The 13670-nt window shown below is 37.1% G+C and overlaps 1 protein-coding gene across 1 annotated transcript in view; it reads right to left on the bottom strand.

Annotated features, from left to right (window-relative positions):
* The window catches only part of rasa3.S (RAS p21 protein activator 3 S homeolog), a 96481-nt gene that overhangs the window by 58030 nt on the left and 24781 nt on the right, over positions 1-13670 (bottom strand). The window contains exon 2 of the mRNA XM_018249795.2: positions 4967-5084. Within this exon, the coding sequence (XP_018105284.1) occupies positions 4967-5084 (118 nt within the window). The remainder of the gene's footprint in view (positions 1-4966; positions 5085-13670) is intronic.

Here is a 13670-nt window from a genome sequence, read left to right as displayed (position 1 = left end):
GCTATGTACACTGCCTATAGTCATGTAACACACTTGCGGGCAGATTTACTAAGCTCGAGTGAATTTTCGAAGTCCAAAAAGTTCGAATTTCGAAGTAATTTTTTGGATACTTCGACCATCGAATAGGATACTACGACTTCGATTCGAAGTAAAAATCGTTCGAATATTCGACCATTCGGTAGTCAAAGTACTGTCTCTTTAAAAATCCTTTGATTTCAATACTTCGCCAAATTAAAACTACCGAATTGCTATATTAGCCTATGGGGAAGTTCCAGTGCATTTTTTAAAGTTTTTGGCATCGAATAAAAATCCTTCGATTGATTGCTAAAAATCATTAAAATTGTTCCATTCAAAGGATTTAATCGTTCGATCGAACAATTTTTATTCGATTGATCGAATGCTATTTTAGCGCTAAATCCTTTGAATCCGATATTCGAATTCAAAGGATTTCAATTCGATGGTCGAATTTCAAAATTGAAATTTGACCCTTGATAAATCTGCCCCTTAGGGTCTTATCTAATAGTTTCTGAGTTTTGCTGCGATTCAGGGAAAAAATATGATTGAGAAAAAAAAGCGTACAAACACTAGGGTGGTGGGTTGGAGTTAAACATTTCCCCTTTAAATGTACACATCTATGCCCCATATAAAATGTTTGCTGGATTTGCAGGCTCTGGCAAGAACGATTGTCCTATGCGCACACTATTCTGTAGCCAGTTGGCTAGGTGAAAGTAAAAGTTTTTAGTTTTAAAATCTTACAAACAGGCTAGGAGTGTATCAAAAACAGCAGCCCAGCATACCAGCATTAAACAATGGTCTATTTAAATGATGAAATCAATGTGCAGTTTTAGTGTGCTAAATCCAAAGATACTTCATTTCAGGTACATTCAGCTATAGAACCCAGTAACCTTCCATCCATTATTTTTGTACTCAATAAAAAAAAGATGCCTACTTTTAAGATCATGGTTTATTTGTTCTCACCACTACTTAAAAAAAAAAAAAAAAAAAAGCATAAATTAGAATAGTACCTTAACCACAATTCTGCATTAGTCAAATAACTACATAAACACAATGTCTCACCCAGGCAGCTGCTGCAGGAACCGTGGGATGAGGAGGTTGAGGCTGGTCCTCATGTGAACTTCAAACATACCCTAAGACTAAGTCATTATTACCATTTCTGACTGGGAAGCATATGTGAATAAATATGGATACAAAATTTAGTACAGTATGGGATCAGTTATCCAGAAACCCATTATCCAGAAAGCTCCAAGTTACGGAAAGGGTGTCTCCCATAGACTCCATTTTATGCAAATAATCAAAGTTTTTAAAAATTATTTCCTTTCTCTCCATAATAGTAAAATTATATTTTGTACTTGATCCCAACCAAGATAAAATTCATTCGAATTGGAAGCAAAACCAGCCTATTGGGTTTATTTTATGTTTACATGATTTGCTAGTAGACTTAAGGTAGAAAGATCCAAATTACAGAAAGATCCGTTATCCAGAAAACCAAAGGTCCCAAGCATTCTGGATAACAGGTCCAATACCTGTACAGGTATAGGATCCATTATCCAGAAAGCTCCGAATTACGGAAGACCATCTCCTATAGGCTCCATGATAATGAAATAATTCATATTTGATATATAAAATTAAAACAGTACATTGTAGCTGATAGCAACCAAGATATAATTAATCCTTAATAGAGGCAAAACAATCCTATTGGGTTTGTTAATGTTTAAATTATTTTTAAGTAGACTAAAAGTATGGAGATACAAATTATGGAAAACCCCAGGTCCCGAGTATTCTGGATAACAGGTTCGATACCTGTATAAAAAACATACCATAAGGTGGAAGTATAACTTTGCTATTAAAAAAAACATTCGGAAGAGCAAGACTTGTTGCATAGTAAGAAATACTTTATTTACTCCTTAATGTAGGTGGCTAACTGAATAGGTGGAAGTTCTTTTCCTGTTAATGAATATCCATTATACAAAATGTGTCAGGTTATGAAAGTTTCAACACATTTCTGGGAATTTTAGGGCCATGTTTTATGTGTTATAGCAGTTTTGCTCAGTTCTACCAAGAGACTTGCTTATCTTAAATAGTTACATTTGTATCTTTGCTGATCATCATAACAAATGTTACAAATGTATATAAGTGCAGCGTTCAGTGTCCTGGCCTCTCTGCCAAAAAGCCTCTTATTTTAATTAAGATTCCGAAACTTTGTATCTTTTTTCGGCATCAGTGCAGGAGATCAAGAGAAACTCGAGGCATTCCAATAAGGTACTGTGGGCAGAGCTGTCAAAATAGGCACTGTCCCACAGAGAATGGGACAGTTAGTAGGTATGTAATACATGGGACTAAGTTTTAGCAGCAACTTCCTGCAAAGCTAAAACATCCAAATGGTTGTTACCACTGGGAAAACCAGAATGTAGTTGGAGATGATCAGAATCAGACAAAGCAAGAAGATAATCTTGTGTGCACCGCATGCCTAATTCATATTTTAAGCAGCACTTTTTAGAGTTTATACATCATTCACATCTGCTCCTGCCCTTGTAAAGCTTACAATCTGAATCCCCTGTCACATTCACACACATAAGGGACAATTTTATCAACAAGAGTCAATTAATTTGTATGGTTTTAGTGTGTGGGAGGAAACCCACACAAACAAGGAGAGAACAAAGAAACTCGTTGTTTTGCCCAAGCTGATATTTAACTCAGGACCCAGTCAGAAATCCCACTGCGCTGCATTGCTTGTTAAACCAATCAAATATGCTATAATGTGTAAGCGACTAAAGGAAGAGCAGTATAACTTAAGCTTATGAGCCATATTCAATTATAGTAATGCTGTAACAAGAAGTTGTACTTGCAAAACTTTTTTCATTTTTTCATGCATTTTGGCAGAGAATACAAAACAAAGCCCTTAAATTTGGATTACACAGCAAATTTGGTTAGACTTTGGTTTCCGCCTGCCAGATTCTTTGTATATCTAGTGACTAAAGGTCCCCATAGACGCAAAGATTTTTCTTTGGTGAACGACTGATTTTAGCGAAAACCGACCAATCCGTCAAATTATTGTGAAGTTAGTGGGATTCGAACGATCGTGCATCTTAGAAAATTGATCTGCCAGATAAAAAAAAAATTTATTGGTCCCATTGCAATCTATCTATGTTTGCAGGGCCAAGCAGGCAGCTACCCTCAGTTTTCCTGGCAATATCGCCTGAAATGGTCTTTTTAGTTGATGGACAAAGTGTACATTTAAACGATTGTTTCGAGATAATTGTGGTCACACGATAACGAACAGATCTTTTAAAAATCTTTACATCTATTTAAGCTTTAAGGTGGCCAAAGATGCAAAGATCCGCTCGTTTGGCGATGTTGCCAAACGAGCGGATCTTTCCCCGATACGCCATTAACAGGCATGGCTATATCGGGGGTAATCTGATCGTTCGGCCGTATGGGATCGGTCGGGTCAAAATCAAACCTGACCGATCGACCAAACGACCGATCTCCACCGGACGAAAGATGTCGGCACACGCCACACACGATCCGAAAATCGTACGAATCGAGCATCGGATCTGTGTGTCTATGGCCACCTTAAGGCTGGACTGCTTTGAAAACTTGCATCTTTTTAACTCTGCAATCACTTGTGAGGAATTCTGGGATGCTTAGAGAACTATTCATTGGAGGAAAAGGAACAAGCTCCAATGGATGATAGTTTGTTATACATTAATATGGCAGCACCCACTCATAATATAAAATCAAACCAGATGTAAAAGGCTTTGTATGCATTATAACCTGTAAACACTGCTTGTAAACAACATGTTACATATGATGTAAGACTGCAGGGCCTTGCCTATCCATTTGAGGTTTTTTTTTAATTCTTTACAAGGATTGTTCACCTTTGAGTTAATGTTCAGTATGATGCAGAGAGTGATATTCTGAGTGATATTCTGAGTGATATTCTAGCTCACCAGTTTGCAGTTTCAGCATACCATACTACCCTAGCCACCGTGCAATGATAGGAATGAGAGACTGGAAAATGAATAGGAAAGGACCTGAATATAAAGATGATCAATAAAAATTAGCAATACCAATAAGGGGCAGATTTATTAAGGGTTGAATCGAAAATTTTAATTCAATTTCGAATAGAAAAATTCTTTATGGTCAAAACTGTCAAATTCGACTAGGAAATTATCCAAACTTAATTTGAATTTTTTTAAAAATTGAAATACGATTTTCGAGACTTTTCATACTTTAAGAATTTGAATTTGACTATTCGCCACCTAAAACCTACCGAATTGCTGTATAAATCAATGGGAGAGGTCCAGTGTTCAATTTGGAGTTGTTTGTAGCCTTCCTGACATTCAAGTTTTTATCAGAGAAAAACTCAAATTGAGTTTGATCGAATTCAAAGCGAATTTTATTCGAGTTTTCAGGTCGTTTAATGTCGTCGGACAAATTCGGTTTTTTAAAAAGATCTCCCCACGTCGAATTTCTAATTAATTCAAATTTAAGGAAGTTTTAAAAAAAACTCACATGTATTCGAAATTCGACCCTTGATAAATGTGCCTCTAAATGTGTAGCCTTACTGAGCATTTGTGTTTTTTTTGTTTGTTTTTTTAAAAGGAGACAGTGACTGAAAACTTGAAAGAGTCCGAAGAAGAGGGCAAATAATTAAAAAAAAAGGTGAAGGCCAATTAAAAAGTTGCTTAGAATTAGCCATTCTGTAACATTCTAAAAGTTAACTCAAAGGTGAACCATCCCTTTAACAGATATATATCATTCAAATTACCTTCACAAGCAACAATATCTAACAAGCCAATAAACAGATTACCAATGGAAATAACATTAGCAGTGCCAACAAAGGGAAAAAGAAATATCCAACATAGAGGCCTAAATAAATAAATATTCCAACATAGAGGCCTTCTTATTATAGGATATAATTTTAGTAATAAATATGTATTACCAAAGAGATTTCTCTACTATCTTGGTCCTGAACACCTCCTCCTGGTCCAGGTTTACAGTACAGAAGCAGTCACGCATCTTGTTAGGTCCAGGATAAGATGGCAGATTTTTTGCTTCACCTAGTTGAGATGAAAACAAAAAAACAACGCATATAAATTTATCAGATTAATGTAGGTTCACTACTCAAACATTTATATAGTGAATAAAAGTACACCCTCTTGTAAATTATAAGGATATTATAAGTTACCGAGGAGTTTCATGACCATATAAAAACACAAGGCTGAAGGAACTCCGAGGTAACTTCTAATATCCTCATATTTTGCAACTGGGGGTACTTTATTTATTATAATACACAAGTTTCAGTGAGTCATGTGACAGAAAGCACATCAGAACTCACCGTTTATAAGGATATCATTTACAAGATATTCATGGCTTTTGTGTATTATAAGACATATAACAGGCAAACCCAATACTGCACATTTTCAGTAACATATTTTAAGTTACATTGTAAGCTCTTCCAAAACATTTCAGAAACAGTTAAAAGTTTGCATTGATTTACAATGGCATGCTCAGAACATCAACAACAAAGATTTTCAATTTAATATACACGCTGGGAAACACAGCCAATAAAATCTATTATCAAAATAAATGATACCGGTTATGTGTAAAAGAACAAAATGTAAGGAGTTGCTGTTATAAGGTGAGCGAGGTGACTACAAACAGGATTCGCTGGCGATAAACACTATTTGCGGTCTGCGAGGGGTCTCAGCACAGTTAAAATATAAATTCATGCAAACTTCCATCAACTATTGCTATTCTTGGGTATTTACCTTTATCTAGCGAACACTAAATAAAGAAGGAAAAAGTGACATGTACTGCCTGGGTCCAGTTAATCTGTTCAGAAATGCCATTCAGAACAGCCACATGTTCTCTTTACGTAAGCACAAAGTTAGAAAAAGTGGAACCCCTTCTCACCATATGGCTACTCCTGCCTTCTTTACAGAACAGAGAGTTTTAGAATGTCAACCACTTATATAAGCAAATGCCAGCAACATGAAATCACTAATCAGGACATTGCAATGCCTTAAAGAATAACTTGTCTAATCTGCTCAACATTTTTTTAGCCAAATGGCAAAGAAGCTGCTATGGGTCCTTTAACCTATGCCTTTGATCACCTTTTTGAAATTGCATAAACGAAAGACAGCAGAATGCACAATTTCTGGAATATAAATCATATGATCTACAGTTGCAGTGCACCAAGCTTTAATTTGTCCTACAATAGCTTGCTCCAGGGTACATTTAGTATAGCCTAGTTTCAATGAATACCGAATCTTTGGTGTGTTGTCCATTTAAGTGTTTTTTAGGCAACTCTTGTCAACAAGTGCACATTGCCTAATATAACAATTACTTTTTGGATACCTACTCTAGCAGAGGGGTATCAAAGATATTGCATTTTGACTTATGGGTTTGGCATCTTTTGATTCCTATTATGGATAGTGAGCCGGGTTTTCTAACCAATCATTTACATGCTTCACTGTAGCTCCTTTAACTTACCTGTGGCAATGACAAATTAAACATTCTTCTGTTGAAACATTAGTGGTAGGAGAAAACTGTATTGTTTGACTGGATATCTATAATTCCAGCCATAAAGCATGGCAGTATAGAAGGATGTAGGCTGCTCCCAGCTCACCACCATATGTCTCTAAGAGGAAGTTGATGCTTGTTCCTAGGCATCCCTTGACCTCAAAGTAGAAGGCTCCACTCACATAGATTTTGGCTGGGTAGCGTATCCCGTTTATTCTGCTTATGAACCACACATAAATCAGTTTTGCGTTTGTGTGGTTCACACTCAGAATAAATGGGGTAAGCTCCCCATCCAAAATCTACGTGTGTGCAGCCTCCATTTTCTACTTTGCATGCATTTCTGGACATTGCGTTTCGTCTAGGGGGCCAAGAACCACAAGAACACATCAGTGCAGTTGTATATTTTATGCTATCCCTTGACCTCAGTCACAACACAAGAACATTGATGAATTGCTAGTAAATATTCTAGTTTTTTTTATCCAGGAACTGTGCTGCTGTTCATCATTTTTTGTTTAAAAAGCATGGGATGGCTGTGTTGTATCCCACCTAAAAATAAAATTTTTTCAGTGTTGTTCCCTACCAACTTTCAGCTGTTTTGCTTGCAACTAACCTTTCCTATTCATCTCACACAACAATAAAATGTTTGCAGTACAGAATATACAAATATCTTATCAGATAAAGTCACTGATCATTCTGTGTATCTTTTAAAACGCCTGTACTGCTCTGGGTCCGACTCTGTATATAGATTCTTAACTATAGTATTACATGACAGTAACCCCTCAGGGTTAAGGTTTTTTCAAAACGCATCAGTTAATAGTACTACTCCAGCAGAATTCTGCACTGAAATCCATTTCTCAAAAGAGCAAACAGATTTTTTTTATATTCAATTTAGAAATCTGACATGGGGTTAGACATTTTGTCAATTTCCCAGCTGCCCCCAGTCATGTGACTTGTGCCCGCACTTTAGGATAGAAATGCTTTCTGGCAGGGTGCTGTTTTTCCTTCTCAATGTAACTGAAGGATTCTCAATGGGATATGGGTTTTTACTATTGAGTGCTGTTCTTAGATCTACCAGGCAGCTTTGTTTGGCTGCTAGGGGGGAAAGGGAGGGGGTGATATCACTCTAACTTCCAGTACAGCAGTAAAGAGTGATTGAAGTCACAAATCCTATGACTTGGGGCAGCTGGGAAACTGACAATGGGGTAAATTTATCAAAGAGTGAAGTTCCACCACTAGAGTGAAATTCCGCAGCTCTCCATTCATTTCTATGGGATTTTGAAAGGCATATTTATCAATGGGTGAAAGTGAAATTTCACCCTTTGATAAATACGCCTTTAAAAACCCCATAGAAATGAATGGGAAGTGGCGGAATTTCACTGTAGTGGCGGAACTTCACTATTAACTTCACTCTTTGATAAATATACCCCGATATGTCTAGCCCCATGTCAGATTTCAAAATTAAATATAAAAAAATCTGTTTGCTCTTTTGAGAAATGGATTTCAGTGCAGAATTCTGCTGGAGCAGCACTATTAACTGATTCATTTTGGAAAAGAAAATTTTTCCCCATGACAGTATTTTTATACGATTATTTTTATAAGATTTTTAAAAGATCTTTTCGTTATTGTAAGACCAAGCTTACATGTACGATTTGTCCATCAACTAAAAAGATATTGTCTAGTTGAAGCCAGAAAAACTGTGGGTAGCTGCCTGCTTGGTCCATCAAACAATTGGACAATGGATAAATTTCACTGTGAACAATGAAAATCTTCTAACCTGCCCAATCAATTTTCCGACCAATGTTGGACGAAAAATCGCTCAGTGTCCACTAACCTCATGATAATTTGACAGATTTGTCAGACTGCACTAAAATCGGTCGTTAAGGAGAGAAAAAAACGTCCATGGTGAGCTTTAGTGGAAGGTGCAGTCTCTGCACCCCTGTTATACAACTTCTTTAGTTTAGATCCCACATTATTCTCTCTTGGAAAGCATTTCTGAGTTTGCTAAATATAATACAACTGGAATGAGGCAGGTGGATGCCAAGGTCAGTGAGGCAGAAGCAGATTTTTAATAAAGACAACACTTACTTGGGCACCTAGCTTACACAACTCTGTGACCCAAGACAGATAAATAGCACACTTACAGCTCCCAGAGAGAGTGAGGCCAGTGAGAATCATACTGATGAGAGACAGAGATAGCATGGCAGAGGGCCAACAGAATGCCAAGCTTCGGAATTTTGTACAAAGCTTCCAGGGTAGTCAATAAACATCCCTACATGCAGTGTGGCTGGCATTATAACATCTTGAAATACTGTAGCACCATTCATCTATCTATCTATACAGTAGCTGATCCAAATTTGAGTCAGCTGGCCTGGCAAACAGTAAAAATGTTTGCTGGTGGACTTATTCGCATGATAAAATTTGGTGCAACTGAGATACGCTTTATAAAGTCTTAATAGGAAGATAAGGAGAATCAGTGAATTTGATTTTGAGTTGCTATAAGTGGTTCAACCAAAGCAGTCTATTATCCCCATGGCGTTGCAAGTACAACCAATTTCCACCTGACTTAATATGAGATACAGTTTTTTACTTTGTATACTGAATCCTTCTTAGATCTGCTGATATGATCCCACACAGATATAAAGAAAGAAAGAAAGAAAGAAAGAAAGAAAGAAAGAAAGAAAGAAAGAAAGAAAGAAAGAAAGAAAGAAAGAAAGAAAGAAAGAAAGAAAGAAAGAAAGAAACAGAATACTGCACTAACTGGGACTTCATACAAAGAAAAAAAATACAAAGTTTCGAGCACAAAAAGTGTGAAATGAAACACAAACATTTAAACCCTAACCAAACAGATTTGGTGCCAAAAGAACGTTGCAGGAAACGTTCTCAGCAGTAAAGTTTAACTCGCATGGAACTTCTTATGAACTGCACATAATGTAAATCAATGAAACAGGGACAACATTCATAAGAAAGCTAAAAATAACATTTTATTTAACTGCCCCATATAATAATGAACAATGCAGTGAAACTACACCCCCTTTTACAAGTAGTTTACCTTCGATTCCTTGTGCTAGATGTGTTGTGCCTTTTTTTTGTAACATTGGAACTTTTCATTAAACAGACTTGAACGGCTATATTAATTACAGTAGGTAATAGACTTTCCATTGATTGGAAAGAATTTCTGAAAAATACCTCATTCTATAAAAGAAATACACACATTCGTACATACAAAGAAACGTTCTGAGCACACAGTAAGCTCTGCCTGCATAAAAATGAGGGTATGTTTTCCTTTTATCAAACACATATTAGATCAGCTGTCATCAACAAGAAGTTCCAATTCAGAATTAACAGTTAGGTGTAATTTTATAGTTCTCAAGCAACATGGTGGATTAAGGGCTTTGGTTTAGAAATGCAGAAAGAACATTCACTCAGCCATTTTGTCATAAGTTTGCATTGCTTTAATAAACATTAAACCCTGCCTAACAATAAGTGGGAGATATTCTCCTAATTCTATAGAACTCTTTACTCAGAAAGCAAAATAATAACTGTGTATTTTTCATATTCAAAAGGATTCAGTCATTGTAACATCCAGTCTGTGTTAAATGCAATGAAAGGACAAGTAGGTGCTTAAACGGATACTGTGCAAACTGTGCTTACCCTGTGACTGATGATCAAAAAACAAGTAGGAGATCACAGTCATTTCACATGTTAATGTGCAATAGTCTATTGTTTACCATAACCCTTAGAAAGTTAAAGGGATACTGTCATCGGAAAACATGTATTTTTCAAAACACATCAGTTAATAGTGCTGCTCCAGCAGAATTCTACACTGAAATCCATTTCTCAAAAGAGCAAACAGATTTTTTTATATTCAATTTTGAAATCTGACATGGGGCTAGACATATTGTCAATTTCCCAGCTGCCCCAAGCCATGTGACTTGTGCTCTGATAAACTTCAATCACTCTTTACTGCTGTACTGCAAGTTGGAGTGATATCACCCCCTCCCTTTCCCCCCCCCCCAGCAGCCAAACAAAAGAACAATGGGAAGGTAACCAGATAACAGCTCCCTAACACAAGATAACAGCTGTCTGGTAGATCTAAGAACAGCATTCAATAGTAAAAACCCATGTCCCACAGAGAAACATTCAGTTACATTGAGAAGGAAAAACAGCAGCCTGCCAAAAAGCATTTCTCTCCTAAAGTGCAGGCACAAGTCACATGACCAGGGGCAGCTGGGAAATTGACAAAATGTCTAGGCCCATGTCAGATTTCAAAATTGAATATAACAAAATATGTTTGCTCTTTTGAGAAATGGATTGCAGTGCAGAATTCTGCTGGAGCAGCACTATTAACTGATTCATTTTGGAAAAAAAATTTTTTCCCATGACAGTATCCCTTTAACTAATTCTAAGCTGCTTCAAACACATTTTAGATTTGGCACACTGACAAAACAGTTATGCAACACTATAGATGAAATGCTATAGAAAGCCAGACATGTTTCAGTTTGGGTTTTAGGAAGTGATACTTGCTGTTTCATAAATCACTTCCTTAGAACTGCATTCACTTAAATCTGCATTGCGCAACAGTTCTATGTGAAAAGAAATCTCAAGAAAAAAAAGGCAGCCGTTAAGGAATCAAACAGCCTAAATGCTTTCAAGAGTATGTAGGAAGAAGGATGAGTTTCAGGAAAAAGGGACTCACATGGACATGATTTAAACATTGGCAATCAGATCTTTGCTTTGGTTTTCTAACTTGTAGCTACTATGGGCAACATCACCGGTGATGTTTTTCTCAAATTTTTTATAAATCATAAAAATAGGCACTTGAGTTGGTGCAAAGTTGTTAGGCTGAGACAGTGACTCTAGTTTCTTACATGCTACGGAAGGCTGCCATTCCTCTTCTCAAAACAAATTTGCATTCAGCAAATACTACCCTGGGTTGGAAGTTTTTTGTATAGTGCTCCTTGAGGGCAAAACGTTGTACAGCAGAACAATAAATTAGTAGAACAGAGGGTCATTGCAATAATAAGCACAAATAAGTACAAAAATTCAAAACGCATAAAGTATAGGTAAAATATATATTAAATTTCAAGGATGGAGGTCCCTGTCCCGTGCAGTTTAGTCTAAATGGGAGGGTAAAGTATAGACACAGATCGGAGGGATATTAAGTGCTGTAGGTAATTGCCAGTACCCAGTGCAGATGTTATGCAAGTGCTCCAAGAGGTAGTCTTTGCGATTAGTTCTGAAGACACTGTGGGAGGATTCTCTTTGGAGAAATTCAGGAATGACATTCCAGATAAAAGTAGCAGCAAGACAGAAGGATTTGATGTGGGAAACAACAGCAGTAGTGGTTGCTTAGAGAGAAATGGAGGATTTGGCAAGGAGCATATACTGTAGACATACAAGGTGTGAGATGTATTTAGGCGCAGAGGAGTGAAGGGCTTTGAAGATTATAAGGAGGAGTTTGTAAGTTATTCTTTGCTGTATGGGAAGCAATGATAAGGAATTCAGCAGGGGAGGAGCATGTACCCCTTTTGGATGAGAGGAGGAGAATTCTGGCAGCAGTATTTAATACAGACTGTAGAGGGGAGAGATGGGAGTTGGGAGGCCAGTTAGTAGAAATTTACAGTAGTCTAGTCAGGCTAAGATGAGAGCATACATGAGCGTCTTGGCCATAGCAGGTGAAAGAAAGGGACAAATTTTGGCAATATTGCGTAAGAAAAGGTGATAAGTTTCGACAGTGGTGTTAATATGTTCAGAAAAAGAGAGGGAGGTGTCAAAGATTACCCCTAGACAGTGTACTGAGTTGACAGCATTAATGAGCATGCCATCAATAGAGATAGTAAATGGTGGAGTAGGACCAGGCTTAGGTCGAAAGATGATTAGTTCAGTTTTTGTTAGGTTGAGTTTGAGGTGGCACTGTTTCATGGGGTTTCATCAGCATTAGAGACAGTGAATGAATGGTTACAGAGGTAAGAAGAGAGCCAAGATGCAGCTTGCTTACAGATACCGAGCTAATGCAGAATTTGCATTTGCAGAGAGAACAGCCGTATCAAATGCAGATGATAGTGCTGTCCAACTGGTGGCTGCTTTGATTAAACTTTAAATGGTATCAGAACTGAGATCCACAAAATTATCAAAAATACAACATGTTGGAGAAAAACATTTTTTAAGCATTTACATACCACCAAATTGTAATGCGTACACCAGGTCAATCAAGTGAGCAGAATTCCCCTTGATAAAGGCTTTTTGCTGAAACATTGGGGTGATTCTCATTTATGGCAAGGGTGTCTTCTCACTTGTTTGACAGAAAGTCAAAAAATGAATGACATACCACTGAAAGACATACCACTGTTATCTTTTTTGTTGAAAATGGAGTAAATTATTATGCAGGCTGAGAGGGGTTCCCAAACTTTTTCATATGACTGTAATTAATGCTTACTGAATGCAATACCAGCTTATTGGGTTTATATGATGTTTACATGATTTTCTAGGAGACATAAGGTATGAAGATCCAAATGATAGAAAGATCCATTATCCTGAAAACCCCAGGTGCAGAGAATTCTGCATAACATACCATAACTGTACAGTAAGAATTCCCTATTATTATCAACATATGTTTATAAAGCACAATCCTATTCCGCAGCACTGAACAATGTATAAATGTATATCAAAATATATATTTATATTTACACACACCCCAAGCGATGGTCTTTACACATGTAATCTTACTAAACCATCACCTTCCTGCAAGTGGAATATAGGCCACAGCTGTCTCAAATAGGAAACTGCTCTGTGATGCTTCCCTGTTCCAAGATGGGAGACGGAAGTATGCATGAAGTCAGATACAGAAACTGTGTGATTCTGATAAGAAAGTGTAAAAGGCATAAACTGTATTTCTTTTTTTCAAAATAGTAGCCTGTGTGGTGGGGCCCCAACGCTATTAAAAAAAAGGTGAAAATCACTGTGCCCCCCCAGAGGGATTGTATTCACTTAACTTTTACCCAAAGCCAGCTCTCCTGTTAGCAGAAGACTGCCCAATCCGGAATTCTTCTCAACGAGCACCACAGAGCAATCGTCTTTCTGTGCATGGATGCACATGTACAGTAGATTGAAAATCCAAACTT

Source organism: Xenopus laevis, chromosome 2S, assembly GCF_017654675.1.
Source record: "Xenopus laevis strain J_2021 chromosome 2S, Xenopus_laevis_v10.1, whole genome shotgun sequence".
NCBI classification, from domain to species: Eukaryota; Metazoa; Chordata; class Amphibia; order Anura; family Pipidae; genus Xenopus; species Xenopus laevis.
Note: the sequence above shows the minus strand (reverse complement) of the source record. Positions and strands in the feature narration are given on the sequence as shown.